Source organism: Lepus europaeus, chromosome 4 (assembly GCF_033115175.1).
Source record: "Lepus europaeus isolate LE1 chromosome 4, mLepTim1.pri, whole genome shotgun sequence".
Classification (NCBI taxonomy): Eukaryota; Metazoa; Chordata; class Mammalia; order Lagomorpha; family Leporidae; genus Lepus; species Lepus europaeus.
In genome coordinates, this window is record NC_084830.1 from 30,663,861 (window position 1) to 30,681,078 (window position 17,218).

Sequence of the window (17,218 nt, forward strand, 5' to 3'; positions counted from 1 at the left end):
AGAATTGAAAATGAATCTTGATGTGAATGGAAGGGGAGAGGGAGTGGAAAAGGGGAGGGTTGTGGGTGGGAGGGAAGTTATGGTGGGGGGGGGAAGCCATTGTAATCCATAAGCTGTACTTTGGAAATTTATATTCCTTAAATAAAAGTTTAAAAAAAAAAGTGTAGGGAGAGATGTGAGTTAGAGCAAGAGTGGCAGAGGGAAGGGCAGGACACCACAAAGACGTTGCACTGCACTATGGCGCAGTAGGTTAACCATCTGCCTGCGGGCACTGGCATTCCATGTGGTGCTGGTTTGAGTCCCAGCTGCTCCTCTTCCATTCCTGCTCACTGTTAATGACCTGAGAAAGCAATGGATGACGGCCCAAGTGCTTGGGAGACCCAGAAGATGCTCCTGGCTCCTGGCTAAGCTCCAGCCATTGAAGTCATTTAGGGAAAGAACCAGTGGATAGAAGACCTCTCTGTCTGTAACTCTACCTCTCAAATAAATAAATGCAATCTTTAAAAAAAAAAGGGGGGGGGGTGCTTCCTCTTTGCCTGCTGGTTGATTGGAAAAGAATGCAAAGGACGGGGTGGAGAGAACACAGGGCTTTGGCCTGAGCCCTGTCTGTCATTGTAGTGGTTTCCAGAGAGGGATGATTTTGTTTTATGAAAGATATTTAGAAATGTCTGGAGATATTTTTGTGTGATCATAGTGCAAGGATGGGAAGGGGGAGTGCTATTGAAGTTAAAAGGTAGATTCCGGCCGGCGCCGTGGCTCAACAGGCTAATCCTCCGCCTTGCGGCACCGGCACACCGGGTTCTAGTCCCGGTCGGGGCACCGATCCTGTCCCCGTTGCCCCTCTTCCAGGCCAGCTCTCTGCTGTGGCCAGGGAGTGCAGTGGAGGATGGCCCAAGTGTTTGGGCTCTGCACCCCATGGGAGACCAGGATAAGCACCTGGCTCCTGCCATCGGAACAGCGCGGTGCGCCGGCCGCAGCGTGCTACCGCGGTGGCCATTAGAGGGTGAACCAACGGCAAAAGGAAGACCTTTCTCTCTGTCTCTCTCTCACTGTCCACTCTGCCTGTCAAAAAAAAAAAAAAAAAGGTAGATTCCAGGGACATTACTGAACATCCTGCAATACATTAATTAGTCCAACCATAGCCAAGAATTGTTTGGCCACTAATGTCAATATTGCAAAGTTATGGGGGAGAAATCTTTCCTCCCTGGGAACTAAAAATGAAGCCAGTTTTGATTGGAAAATTAATGTAAAATCAGAAGTGTTACGAGATTGAATGGTTTGACCATCTTTCTGAAACAACATTTTGCAGCAGAATTCTTTTCTGGTCTTTAATCTAGAAATCTGGGAAAGAACGTGTATAAAGCCTCCATAAGTCTGTGTTTTGCTGCATTGTCTGAAACGGGAAAACAATGGAGTAATTTAGCCATCAGTTCATAGGGATTTGGTTACATAAATTATATTGCATGTATATCCACATAAGAGAATATTATGCCACTAAAAGTATCTTACTTATATTTATGTATACTAATATGCAAAAATGTGTTCATTAGATATTGAGCAAAAATGAATTTGGCTAAAAGATTATGTATAAAGAGATCTTATTTTATCTTATCTTAGTTTAAAATGCATATTTGTAATGATTATGTGAGTAGTAAAAAGAAAAGGTAGCCTTGAATATTCCAGATAGCCTAAAATTACTACAATTGTTTTATTTTTAATGTAGAAATTAATTACTTAGATTTATTGTAAATGATGGCAACTGAGCATCAGTTACATAATAGACTCAGAAACCTCCCACAGAATAAATGCTAACTTTTTATGTTTTTGGGGATTTGAGCTTACAGTTTAATCATTCTTTAGCATACTCATTCATTTATTTATACTTCAAACAAATATTTAGACTTTCATAATCAGTTATTTACTATATCAGGCTCTGAGAAAAGAAACCAATACCACTCTTTATGGAGTTCTAGTGGGAGGTATGCAATCATGCATGTGCACTTTTATATGTGGTATTTGTTTAGGGAATTAGTGATTTTAGAAGATTTTTTTTTTTTTGCAATAAACCACAGCACCCTATTGTCATGTGCTGATGTCTCTGAATTTTAGGGTAAAGCCCCAAAGAGCTGCTATTCTAAGATTTTGCTTGAAAAGACCCAAAGCTGCTTTCTGTTGCTGAGAGGAAACTGGTAGTGAATAAATTGACTTTCAGAGCAGGTGCTGTTTACAAAGCCTGTTGCTATTGGAAACTTCCTCTTTGGCCTTTACTTCATTAGGAAGTCACCAAACAAATCCTTCAGAAGCTTTTGTTGTCAGGCATTTCATTCATGATGCTGCAGTGATATGCACAGCTCTTTCTTAGTGCATCTGTAAAATAAACCCTCTGTTCTCTCCTTCGGTGGCTCCCTCTCAGCTCATGTGCTTACAAATGGGTTGACTGTTCTTTCTTGCCAAGATTCTAATTCAGTCTGTAAAGCACTGCCTAAAAAGTTACAATTTGTAGATATAACCTATCATTTTATCATCTTAATTAGGAATGTAATGTATTATAAGCGAATGCAATATATCATAAAGTAAAATTTAAATATAGTAACATGTAAATGTAAAAAATATATAAAGTAAAATGTAAAATAAAAAAAGTAAAATGAAATAAATGCATTTATATGAGTATAAATTTGGAAAACAAGAATAATATTTGAACTGCAATGAACACAGATTTGAATAGTATTATTTGATTCCAATCCAATTGTGATGTATCATTTAAGAAAATCTTTCCCTTATCAATAATCATAGGAAGAAAAATCACCCTGTATACAAAATTCTAATTGGGAGTCTGAAATAGTCAATGAGTTTGATTTTAGTAGACTCTCAAGAGGGTCAAGAACTATCAGGTAGAGTGCTTCAAATATTATTCTGTAATTTGTCTGTCATGAGCAATAGTCTTCAAGTTTCCTACACACAGAGGCTTAGAATAATATGAAAGAAACCTTTGCATTCATAGTTCTTAATGGTAAATTAATAAATACAGTATAATGGAAGTTCCATTAGAGTCTTTCTTGCCTTAATTCATTCTTTATCCTTGACCCTGGACCTCTAGAATATTGGTAAGAATGAATTTTAGAGAGGGAGAGAGGGAAAGAGAGTTAAAATGAAGAGAGAGAGAGAGAGAGAGAGATGGAGATAGAGACAGAGACAGTGAGAATATAAATCAGATTTCCTTGGGGAGATCATTTACTTTTAATGAATCGAAAGATTCCGTAGACTAAAAGACCAGTATACTACCTGATTTTTTTTTTAATTTCAGAAAATAAAAGATATAACTTGTATTTTTTTAGATTCAGAAAGCTTTTAGTCAATTTGTGACACAAATAAATCCTATCCTTCAAAACAGATAGATTAACATATATAAACACTGTATATAATCTTAATTCATTGACTTAAATATATTTTAAAATTTATTTTTAATTACGTATTGTGTTATTTGTATTTTCTAAGTGCTTTCAAGTCTTTATGAAAGTTTTTAAGTGACATTATAAAATATCATAGTATTATGTATGTAATCGTAGGCATGAGATCAGTACAGCTAATAAAGCCTTATGCATGGAAGCGTCTATGATAGCCGTTTCAGAGTTCATAATAATTTTACCTTTCAATGTGTCTTTTGTAGCTAAAGGCCTCTGGGACGATCAGTGGAGCATGTCCTGAGGGTTTCAAGCCTCTTCTCCTTTGCAGTCATGCTTCCTAAGCACATCCTTAAGTTGAGATCTAGGCCTTTTGCTCCCAAGAGCCTCATGTCCCTAGCCCTGCCTGGCCTACCATATTCATGCAGTCACGGGGCAGAACCAAACATTAAGTGTGCCTTTTCGAAATTAGTAACACATGGCATACTGGGCAAGGATTAGGATTTGAGAGATTTCTCACTCAACACCAATACAGGTAGCAAATACACTTAGAGTGGAGGTTCATTTCCTTAACATTTACCCTTCTGCCTTGGTTGGTAAAGGTACAAATGGGAAATTGATTTCTTTACCACCAACTGTGTGACATTTTCACTTTGCCCTAAGAATAAAAATAATATATTGTGCAATGTGTGATTAATTCACATTTTATACTCTATTCATTCTTTCACTTATTCAATAAAAATATTCTTTCAGGAAATAGAACAAAGTCTTTTTTATTACACAGTTGATGATGCTGTAGAGACGATATGCTCTTAGTTCAGCAAGTCTGACAAATTAGAGATTTAAGTGCATTTGTAGTAATAGAAACTTTAAATATTACATTAGAAATCTAATGGTTTCTCAGTAGTCATACAATACGGATTGTAAGAAGTTACTGCAACAGAGTCTCCTACAACATAATTTCATATTAACCTAGCTTTTCATGGTCTAAATAACATTTTCTGAACCACATGTATAGAATTTGTAATAAGCATATCTGATGAAAATCAGGAATTGCCAGTATATGGTTCAAATATGTTTATGTTTTATGATTAAAAATGAACATAAAAACAAATTTTCTCTACTTAATATTAAGTATGCCATATGCTTACTACTCTTTTCCATTAAATCCATGCCACATTAACCATCTGTTCTTCTAATCTAATACTGATAGTAATCAGTTGTGGAGACCCAGGTATACCAGCCAATGGACTGAGATATGGAGATGATTATGTGGTTGGACAAAATGTTTCTTACATGTGCCAGCCGGGCTATACAATGGAATTAAATGGCTCCAGAATCAGAACTTGTACTACTAATGGCACTTGGAGTGGAGTGATGCCAACTTGTAGAGGTATGATGTTGATTTCTTCAACAGTTTAAAGTAATGTCTACCAGAAAATTTAAATAATATTTTGTAATTCTTAGTTTTATTTGTTATTCTGGTACTGGAAAATAGCTGATTCAATTTTTTAAAATCTCTGTTGTTATATATAGGTCTTAAAATTTATATTTTGATAGGCTGAAATTTATATTTTGATAGGCTGACGCTGTGGCTTAACAGGCTAATCCTCCGCCTTGCGGCGCCAGCACACTGAGTTCTAGTCCCGGTTGGGGCGCCGGATTCTATCCCGGTTGCCCCTCTTCCAGGCCAGCTCTCTGCTATGGTCTGGGAAGGCAGTGGAGGATGGCCCAAGTGCTTGGGCCCTGCACCCACATGGGAGACCAGGAGAAGCACCTGGCTCCTGGCTTCGGATCAGCACGATGCACCGGCTGCAGCGGCCATTGGAGGGTGAACCAACGGCAAAAAGGAAGACCTTTCTCTCTGTCTCTCTCTCACTATCCACTCTGCCTGTCAAAAAAAAAATTAAAAAAAATTATATTTTGATAAAAATATATTAACATAATGACAGTGAGATTTACAACCAAAAGAAAAAAATCATTTATTCTAAGATTCAATCATCATTATTATTTATACTGAAAGATGAATGTTTTGAAAACAGCCAGACTGAATGATAGAACTGTTGTTTTTTCTAAAGAATTGAACTGCTTATTTCTTCAAATAATGCAATCTAGAATTATCTCTTAATCAATGAAGGCAAAGATTTGTTACTTTATGCTATTGTTTCTCTGGAATATTTTCATATTTTTGTTTCCAATTTTTATGATTACTTATAGAATACTCAAGTTGGAATGCCAGGATTCTGTAATAGTAATTTTTATTTTAAATTTAGAATGCTCTTTAAGCCATTTTTTATATGTCTGTGGTTTAGTATCTCGCTAACTTAAATCTAACAAAAATAATTCTGATGTTTTTGTCTTTTCTCCTTATTTACACAATTTCTAAGTCACATAGCTATAAATATGCAGATAGTGTATATGTTTGAAAATATATGACCAGAACTTTATATTTTAGGGTTTCTGTTATACATGTTGTCAATTATGATGTTAACTAAGTCCTTTAGTCTGAATGTTGCTAGAAAACATATTACAATAATTTCTTATTTCATTTTTTTAAAGGCTTGTTTATTTATTTACTTATTTGAAAGGTAGAACAACAGAGAGAGAGAGGGAGACACAAAGAAAGAGGTATACCAGCTGTTGGTTGACTCCACAAATTGCCACAACAAACCAGGGCAAGGCCAGGCCAAAGCCAGGAGCCAGGAACTCCATCCACATAAGTGGCAGGGACCCAAGTACATGGGCCATCTTCTGCCGCCTTCCAAAGTGCCTTAACAGGGTGCTAGATTGAAAGAGAAGCAGCTGGAGCTTGAACTGGCCCTATGATACAGGACACCAGTGTTGCAAGCAGCAAGTTAATTTGCTGGGCCACAACACTGGCCCCTCATTCCTCATTTTAGATTTTACAGTTGGTATTCCTGATTTTAATTTCATCTCTGTCATCTTATCTAACCTGTCTTTATTTGAGGACAACTTCAAACAATTAAAGCAAAATGAAGTTTTAAAAGGTTAAAACTCATTGATAAAGATATAATTAGTTTTGTATATGAATCTAAGTGGTTCTGGGAACCAATTTGTATATTTCAATCAGACACATGATCTGTGTTTTCAAAAATGTCACAGAACTACTTTGAAATTATTTGGTAACAGTGCTGAGAGGATATTAGCCCAACAGCCCAGCCCTACAGTCAGTCTAAAGATCACTGGAAATAATTTTATATAAATCCAATAATTAATTGCTTATAGTATACCAGAGAAGGTTACCTTCTATATGCCTCCCTGTAGATGCCAGGAAGCTTGCTGTATAGTGAAAGGATGTTTGTTAAGAAAAATTCACATGGTAGAGGAATTAATTCCAGGGATGTTTCAGGAATTCTACCAGGAAAATAAAACATGTCAAACTGTGTTGTCCTCCAAAGGTTAAATTAGCACATATGCTTCTTCTAATGATATTTATTATTTTTTTTACACTCAGGACATTCAAACAGCTGTGTCTAATCTCTTTTAATGTAATTGCAGCTGTTACCTGCCCAACTCCTCCACAGATCTCTAATGGAAGGCTGGAAGGAACAAATTTTGACTGGGGCTTTAGTATTAGCTACATCTGTTCTCCAGGCTATGAACTGTCCTTTCCTGCTGTTTTGACCTGTGTAGGGAATGGTACCTGGAGTGGTGAAGTACCACAATGCTTACGTAAGTATAATTTCCATACTTTGAAAATGATACTTTAATTAACAAATCCTATTTAAAATTTTCAGACTTTGCTAGATATAAAATCAGATTGCTAAACTCTCTTCCATGCCTAGTTAAGAGTCAGGAAAAACTCGGTATTACATTATAACTACTTTTCATATACATTCCAACCATGGTAGTTCTGCTCTGAATTCACATTTTAGGCTAAACTGCCTTGTTTACATTTTTCTTTTTTTTCATGATTATTTCTCAAAATAGAGATTCTCTTAGACTAATTTGCTTATGGAAATTTATTTATATCCAGTTGGTCTGAGCAAAATATTCTGTAATTATCCCAAAAATCTCTTACTAGGATAAATCCGTGTCACTTCTACATATTCATTCAAGTTTTTACAGTGCCATTTGTCATAATTTTTGTGATTGTGTATCTGAAATTACAGTTGTAAGCATACAGATGAGTGATTATTATTTTTGCCACAGAGCCTATTGTATGTAGGATACAGCAAGTGACTCACATTTCTGTTATACACAGATTATTGTAGTGCATTTTGTGGACAGTAGTTATGTTGAGAAGTGTCCAGCGATATCCTGTGCTGGTCCCCCTTTTCTTCCCTGCATGGGATAAGGAGCATTCTACCTGTTCCCTGGTCTTGAAGTGAGGCCGAGCTGCCTGAGCTGCTCAGAACCCTCCATGATCTCCTCAGCTCATTCAGGCTATGGAATGCGTTTCTAGTTCTCTGATGTTATCATGTTCTGCTGCTTCTCTCCCCTCCACTGCTCTGTAGGCATACAGACCTCCTTACTGTTTGAGTGCTCAGCTGTCCTTTCACATCATATCAGTTATATGCACTGTCCATTTTGACTGGAAATGTTCTTTCATTCCTTCAGCATTTCACATAAAGCCGTTCTTCTCAGTTTGTCTTCCCTGATCACCTTGGTTAAAATGTCCTATTTTGACAAGTAAGACTGCCCTTTCAGGCCTTATTTATTCTCCTGGATAGTTTGCTTTCATCCATTATGTTTTCTCTTTAAAGCACGCTATACATTTTACTTGTCTTGCTTATTTGGACTCTGCTTAAACATATACTCCTTGAAAGTTAGTTTTTTGGTTTGCTCCTCTATCCCTGGTATAAGCAGACATTAGCAGATATTTACTTCTCTCACTGTAGTTGTTAATGCAGCATGAAATTGGTGCAGGTATAGAAGGAATAGAAAATAAATCAGTGTTGTAGAGTAGAGAGCACAGAATTATCTAGAAATACTTGACATATGATAGAACAAGTCATCAGAGGGAAGAATAGACATTTCAATTAATGCTACAAGGCAGTTTGTTAACACATCACACTTATACACAATCTCTGTCTCATACTAAATGCAAATAAATGCTGGATTTACATTTATCAAAGCCTTAAAAATAAAGTTATAGATAGTAAATGTGCATCTAAGTGGCTTCAGGGAAATAAAGAATTTCTTCAGCAAGATACAAAAAATACAAACCCATAATTGAAAAAGTAAAAATTACTGGCAATGTTAAAATTTTAAATTTCTCATTATCCAAAAATCTGTCAAAGATGTGGACAACGTATATAGTTAATGTGTGAAAAATAACCATGATATGCAGAATGAAAAAGGTGTTCATAAGTACCCCAAAACAAAACAGTAACAACGGACAAAAGACATAACTATTTCCTAAATATTAGGTGAAAAACAATGTTAGATAACATCAATGTCTAGTAAGGATTGGAACAATATAAACTTCCATAAGTTATGAATTGACACAATTATTTGCAAAATCTAGTTGCTATTATTTAGTAAATTTAAATATATGCATAGTCTATTGCTTAGAAATCTAATACCTAGGTATATGCCCTAAATGAATTTTTGCATAGGTACCGAAGAAATATACAGCTATATTAATATCAGAACTGTTTTAATATTAAAATCGAACAATTTAATTCATACATACTTATAGACATATATTACATATGGGTGTGTGTGTGTGTCACTTAAACACAGTTATATTAAAGCAACGTATATATATTCAAGTTCAGAAAAGGTGGGCAAGAGAAAAATGCTCTTATTTATCAAATAGCCACAGTTATTAATTTTAGAAACATTCTTAGGGAGAAATTCTTTTCTCTTTAATTTTGTTTAAGATATGTGCTTTCATATTAAAGTTTATCGTTTGTAAGCAGAAGTCATTTAAAAAGAAGTCTCTAACTCTGACATCAGTAGGTCGTTAAATTTACTACATGCAAATCCACAGATAGAAAACAGATGAACAACACTCAGAGGGATGAGAGGAGCCGGGAGCAAGAGTGGCTAAGGAGTTTATTTGGGTGCATGTCTGTCCTTTCTTTTCTATGTTGAGTAAAGGGAAGATTCTGAGGTAAATGGCTTAGCACAAATACAGAAGAGAAGCACTTCAGCTGTAGTCTATGAAATAGCAGTGAAAGAAACAATTTCCCAAGCTGAAATATCCATTGAAGATGTTCACTGAGGAATTTTTTGAATTCAAAATGTGGTAAATATACAAATATCAGTAAGCCAAGTTCCTGGCCTCTAGGGTTTGTTATATAGCGAGAAATTCTGTATACTAAGTTAGAACCAAGTTTGCAATATCTAATAGTTGGTGAAAATTAAAAGATAATAAACCTATGTTTATTCCCCCACCCATTTTGTTTTAATATTTTAACTGTATTAAAAAGTGAAAATATTACTATAAAGAGGTCTGGGAATTCAAGATTATCTTAGAGTCTTGAATTTCTGGCAAGGACTTTGCACACTGAGCCCAAGACTAAGGTAGTCTATTAATTAGGGTAAGCATGCATTTTGGTTGGTGTGGGCATTCTTGATTTATTCTTTTTTTTTTAAGATTTATTTATTTCAGGACCGGCTCTGTGGCATAGCAAGTAAAGCAGCCCGCTGCAGTGCCGGTATCCCACATGGGTGCCAGTTCTTGTCCAGGCTGCTCTGCTTCTGATCCAGTTCTCTGCTGTGGCCTGGGATAGTAGTAGAAGATGGCCCAAGTCCTTGGGCCCCTGCACCCGCATGGGAGATTTGGAAGAAGCTCCTGGCTCCTGGCTTCCGATCATCTGGGGGGTGGGCCAGTGGATGGAAGGCCTCTCTCTCTCTCTCTCTGTGTGTGTGTGTGTGTGTATGTGTATATATATAGATCTGCCTCACTGTAACTCTGCCTTTCAAATAAATAAATAAATCTTTTTTTTTTTTATTTATTTATTTGAAAGGCAGAGTTACACAGAGAAAGAAGGAGAGGCAGAGAGAGAGAGAGTCTTCCTTCCATCCCCTGGTTCACTCCAATTGACCACAATGGCTGGAGCTGCGCAGATCAGAAGCCAGGAGCCAGGAGTCAGGAGCCAGGAGCTTCTTCTGGGTCTCCTACATTGCTAAAGGGGCCCACATCTTTCTCAGGCCATAGCAGAGATTTGGATAGGAAGAGGAGCAATGGGACTTGAACCAGCGCCCATATGGGATGCTGGCACAGCCGGCAGCGGCTTTCCCCACTATGGCACAGCACCAGCCCCACGGGTGATTCATTTTATAGTAGCCCAACCTTTAGCCATCTAAAGACTCTTTTTTTTTTTTAAATTTTTTTTAACTTTTATTTAATGTATATAAATTTCCAGTGTACAGCTTATGGATTACAATGGCTTCCCCCCCCATAACTTCCCTCCCACCCGCAACCCTCCCCTCTCCCGCTCCCTCTCCCCTTCCATTTGCATCAAGATTCATTTTCAATTCTCTTTATATACAGAAGATCAATTTAGTATAAAGATTTCAACAGTTTGCACCCACATAGAAACACAAAGTGAAACATACTGTTTGAGTACTAGTTATAGCGTTAAATCACAATGTACAGCACATTAAGGACTGAGATCCCACATGAGGAGCAAGTGCACAGTGGCTCCTGTTGTTGACCCAACAAATTGACACTCTAGTTTATGGCGCCAGTAACCATCCTAGGCTGTCGTCATGAGTTGCCAAGGCTATGGAAGCCTTCCAAGTTTGCCGACTCTGATCATATTTAGACAAGGTCATAAAAGACAGAGTGAGGATAGTAACCAATGATCCTAAGAGTGGCATTTACCAGGTTTGAACAATTATACATCATTAAGTGGGGAAGAGGACCATCAGTACACACATGTTGGGAGTAGAGCCATTGGTGGTAGAGTAGAGGTTATGATTACAAAGGAATGAGGCCCAAGTGCACTAGACAGGGCCTAGAACAAAGGACAGAGTCATTATTAGAGGAGCTAAGAAAGGTGCTGTCTAAGCTACAATTAAGTTTTCTGATTGAGAGGCAAATAGAACCTGATAGAAGGGGCTTGATAATAATCTGGTGGGTTTTAGGCCTTGTAAATTCAGAGGCCCAGACCTATCTATCTCTTCACATGGGGTATATCCTAAGGGAGGTGTGAACCTCCTAGGGGAAGGCACTCTGTTGACTTTCATTACTTGGCTGGCCTGGGAGGAGAGCTGGCCAGGTAAAGGCAGGTGGCATCTCTAACAAGAAATTGACAGTTCTGCCTGCAATGTTGCTGACCCTACTTGACCATCCGCTCAGCTGCAGTGGTCACTTTGGAAGTTGGGCTGAGTGAAGGGCTTTTCAGCTTAGAGCCAATAAGATCTGTGGCTCTGACCTGGGCATCCTTCGACTCCAGGGCAGGTCCATTTCCAGTGATCCAACTCTTGGCAGAGCTGCCAGGGCTCTTCACAAGCTGACTTCTGCTGAAGCCCAGGCTTACCACATTGAAAGCCACTGCAGTGGACTGGGCTGTTGGGTCTCCTTGAGGGCAGATCACTGTACAGATCAGCCATTAATAGGCCTGGTAGAAAGAAACTAAAAACATTTTAGATGGTTGTGCTTAAGTTTACTGGCTAAACAAACTACACCATGTTAGATATTTAAGAGGTGTTTTCAAATACATGATTCTTAAAATTTATAGAAGGCATTGGACCTTCTGGTAAATGTTTTCTTAAGTTGTTATCTAATGGTTGAAACGGTTTGCTAAGTATTCATGTGAAATTGCTATTGTCAGCAAGCGATCTAGGACTTGCTCCCTCATTTCTCTATTCTAAGCCCAACTTGTTCTTTCATTTCTCTATTCTCTTCAAGGTAGGAAACTAATTCTATTATGAAGGAACCTGTAGGACGCACAGTTTAATCTTTAGACCTTATAAAAGAGATGGCTAACATTTTTCTGCAATAGCATAGCCAAAATAAGAACTTAAATAATAATCTCATAGCTAGATTCACTTCGCCATCAGCGAAGTATACAGTAAGTAGAAAAAACCTCCCTTTCAGACCAAAGGGAAAGAAAGTTTTAAAGTGAGAATATAATTTTCCTCATGGGCATTGTCTACCTTAGAAAAACTACTACAGAACATGCCTGTGACTATAGACTTGTAGTTCAGGCCACCGAAGATTAGAGATGGGAAACAGGCACTCCCTTGACTTGCATCCTCTGGTCTGCTTTAACACAAACCAGGAGGAAAAGAAAGCTCGGCATCAGAAGCAATGGGTAGCCATCTAAAGACTCTTAACACTTAAGAATCTTCAGCCATTGCTGTTTATTTGCTTTAGAGGGAAATAAGCTTTTAGGTTCTGAATCAGCATGTTTTAAAATCGAGTGCATTTTAAATGTTTAAAATGATGAATATATATTGATATTACCATAATAAAAATCTTGAGAGCTTTTAATATGCATGTACTTGCTTAGGTTGTCTGCTAGATTTGAAACCATTTGATCTCATTCCATGCCTCAGTCACACTTGCCTCCTTATTACTCCTTCTATTTCCTCTATCCTGGATGCTCTCCTTTGGTATATCAATCTGGCTAAACATTTTGTTTCCTCCAAATATTTTCCCCATGGGAGACACTTTTGCTACACACACACACACACACACATTCAGTCCATTGGTCTTAATCTCCTTCCCATGAACTATTTGGTCCACAGGGTATACTGCATCACCAAATACTATCTTTCTTGCTCATTTATTATGTTAATTACTTATTTGCTTTCCTCACAAACATATAAATCCCACAGAGGCAGGAATACTACTCCACTTGTTTACTGATGTGTCCAAGTGCCTAAACCCATGTAGAATATAGTGTTTAGTAGTTAATAAATGTATATTGAATGGGATTTTTTAAACAATTTATTTAGAAATCCTGTCAAGCTGATCTCTTCAGTGGTCGCTGTAAACATGTAGATGCCCTAACTTTGTATAGAATTAGACTCGGATGGCTGTCTTTTCTCTTGATAATACGTTCAGCAACATTGTGAGGAGAAATGCAATGAGATACTGGGATGTATGCTCTGAGTATTCAGAGTACAGGGAAGCAATCTAATGTTGTGATTTATGTAAAGGGTAATGTAATCTAAGGAGTCCAACTTGCAACACTGTGGGTTGATTTTTCTTGAAAGAGTCACTGTGAATCATATGCGTTGTCAGGAGTATATTTCAGCTTTCTAGATTATAAATACATATTATATGTGTAATTATATACATATAATATGTATAAATACATATTATATGTGTGATTCTCAACAATATAAAGCAACAAAATATTTTAAAATATATTTGTGAAGGTAGCCTGCAAAGTGGAAAATACCTGTATCACACTAATTTTTCAATAATTTACAGATTTTTTATTTAATGGATGTTGTAGTTACAAACTAAAACAATAAAATTTAATGATATAGATTATCATGGGTAATATGTCACTTTGGTGCAATATATGAATTCATTGTCACAGTTTTTCTAAATTATTTACAATGCTAAATCCTAAATCTTTGCTGTGTCTTTCTTCTCACTTTTAGCTAAGTTTTGTGGTGACCCAGGTATACCTGCCCAAGGAAAACGAGAAGGCAAAAGCTTTATATACCAGTCAGAGGTTTCATTCAACTGCAATTCTCCCTTTATATTAGTGGGATCAAGCACCAGAATATGTCAAGCAGATGGCACTTGGAGTGGCTCATCACCTCACTGCATTGGTAATGTTAATGAAAGGTTGATGATGCTCAGTAAGTTTAGAATTAATAGAAAGTAGTGACATTTAATGGTTTTTCTTTATACCATCAACCTTACTTGGCTAAATAATAAATCAAACAAAAACAAGCAATTAGAAGGTTTGGAAAATGAGTATTGGTAGAATATATGACATTATTTTTAGCATTTTAACTTCCAGAAGAAACACTTGAAAATATTTTGTTGTATATTAGTAAAATGAAAAGAAAAAGACCTTTGCATTGGTGGCATTATTAAAACTGCCATTTATTTCTCTCTTTATAATTAACATAAGATATTCATGTACATAGAAACTGGCATCAAGGGTATGTGAAAACATGCATTGATTTAAAAATGTTTATAAGGACATTCCTAGCATCAAATGCCTCTTTTAATAAATGATCAAATAGACTGTCATACAAATAAACCAACTCTATAACCAACAAATAAGCAGACTATCAGTCCTACCGTTCTTATATCTGGATTTCCTGCATGTGTTAGTGAAATCTAAATCACTAAATCTTGTTTCTCATGAAAAGTCCGAGTTTTTGAGGGGAATATTATCTTGTATTAAATCACAATTTAGCAAGATCCTTGGCCAAATGTTTTTGCTTATGAATTTATTTCATATATTTTATTTTTCTTTAACTTTGTGTACCTAGGGTTAATTAGATGTTATGTAAAAGGTTTCAAACTTCAATACTTGTGTAACTCATATCAGATATAATCTACTGAATTCTTGCTTCAAGAATAATAGGCTTCTGCCCATGGAGAGATGCTATTGGATTTATATTCTTCTTATTACCAAGGGCACTTTCATAAAATATCAGATGATTTAAAAATTTTTGACAGCCATTGAGCTATTATAAAATTAAAGGGATATTATGTTTTTAATCTCCTCTTTAGAACCTACCCGCACCTCCTGTGAAAATCCTGGTGTGCCTCGGCATGGATCACAGAACAATACGTTTGGATTTCACGTGGGTACTTTAATGAGATATTTCCATTTAGTGTGAAACTAAGTCAGAAGTCTTTGGTTCCTGTGCTTGTAACCTTTATAACATAATGAGAAAAAAAGTCACAATTTTATCTGCATTCATAAACACAGGAGAAAACAATAATAGGCAACAAAAGATTAGATATAAAATAAATAAGGAAAAGAAAAATATGTTTCAAGAAAAATTCCTAGCTGAACATAAGAATACAAATGACAGAAAATGTAGAGATAGATGTAGTACAGATTGTATAGGAGAAATAAGAGTAAGTGAGGGAATAAAGGAATATTCCATATAGAAATGTGTAGAAGGTAATGAGGAAAATTAAGGATGAAAAAAGCTATAAAATAGACTCTGAGACAGCAAATATATAAATAATGTATTTAGTCAATAAGGAAATTATAATATATAATTTTAAAATATTTTTAAGCATTTTAACATTGTTGTGGGAAATTTCTGTAAAATAATTTAACCATAACCTATTATGCAACACATAGCTGGATTGTTATATTAGAATCTTTAGCATACCCAGTCATATGTAGATGCTTTCTTATTCTCTTTTTTCCTATTTAGATTTTATGTAGAGTGTTTATGTAGATTTTTTTTAGAGATTTTTTTTTTAGAGATTTTATGTAGAGTTTTCTTTTACAGAGGTTTTAGGGGAGCCAAAGTGTATACTGATTCTGAAAGGCAATAGCCAATGTACACATTACCCCATTGCCTGTGTTGCAAGGTTTTAAAAATCATGCTATTCTGAGTGAAAGTCAGTGTGAACCTGAAGAACATCCATTTCTAAAGAAAGGGCTCATCTAAGGTGCCATATTTTTATTGCTAAAAATAGTTTCCATTTATCCACAGTTCAGCCACAGTATGAACCTTGATTTGATAGTGTTCCAATTCTTCTGGTTTGCTTGATTCCTCTCCAGATAATATAAAGGTGTCAAACTATGTCTCAGTCCATATCAGCTGTCAACGTTTTTAGAAATCTTTGCCTTCATATAGCCATAAAATGTTTTATTAATTGATATAAAATCTGAATATAAGCAACTATTTATGCAGCTTTGTCCTTATAAGATATAGAAATTGAAATATGTGGCATGTTTTGATCACAGAACAAATTGGTGACACTACCCAGAGAGAATACAAACTCTTGATATTAGTGTCTGAACAATTAGCTCAGGATGAAAAAAAGAATATGTGTTTTTTCTAGTAAATATTCTTTGAGATAATGAAAAGGAAATTATTGAATTTAGGATAATCATTTAACAGAATTTTTAGAATCATTAACTGCTTTTTAAGTATTTTTAATTAATGAAACATGTTATTATACAATTGATATAACCCTATTATCATATTATTTAGGTTAATAAACATTTATTGAATTATTATATTCTTAATGATAATTATGTAGACTAGGTTTCCAATATGATAAAGCCTCCTATTACATCCCATTATGTTGATCTTTATTCAAAGTTAAAATATACAAAGGGTGTTTAATTAGGGACATCAACTGTCATACAAGCACATGGCAGATATGCATGTCTCAAGCCAACACTGAGAAAAAGTAATTATAACTAATATCAATTTATCAGTGGATTCCAAATGCATACACTTAAATACAAACATCTATTTTTGGAAAATATTATTTATTTATTTATTTGAAAGGCAGGGCTACAGGGATGGAGAGGACTTGCATCTACTGCATCACTCCCCAAATGACCTCGGTGGCCAGAGCTGGACTAGGCCAAAGCCAGGTACCTGAATCTCCATCAGGTCTCCAACATGGGTGTCAGGGTACCGAGTTCTTGAGCCATCTTCCTCTGATTTTCTGCAAACATTAGCAGGGAGCTGGATTAGAGGTGGACTACCTGGGACTTGAACCAACTCTCCTATGGGACGACAGTGTTACAGACAGTGACTTAACCCACTGTACCACCGTGCTGGCCCTCAAAAGGCATGTTTAGGAGTGGAGAAAAACTTGCTGTAACAGAAACTATTTTGAGCTAATATAAAACTAAAGGCATTGAGACTGAGTGTGGGTATGTCTGAGATTCCAATAAAAAAGAAACCAGGTGAGATGCAGCAAACCTAAAATC

General features: G+C 36.1%; 1 protein-coding gene across 2 annotated transcripts in view; it reads left to right on the top strand.

Annotated features, from left to right (window-relative positions):
* The window catches only part of CSMD3 (CUB and Sushi multiple domains 3), a 1,267,615-nt gene that overhangs the window by 1,226,895 nt on the left and 23,502 nt on the right, over positions 1–17,218 (top strand). For both annotated transcript variants that reach the window (XM_062189471.1, XM_062189472.1), the window contains 4 exons: positions 4,615–4,794; positions 6,921–7,094; positions 13,941–14,114; positions 15,034–15,107. In XM_062189471.1, coding sequence (XP_062045455.1) covers positions 4,615–4,794; positions 6,921–7,094; positions 13,941–14,114; positions 15,034–15,107 — 602 coding nt within the window. The remainder of the gene's footprint in view (positions 1–4,614; positions 4,795–6,920; positions 7,095–13,940; positions 14,115–15,033; positions 15,108–17,218) is intronic.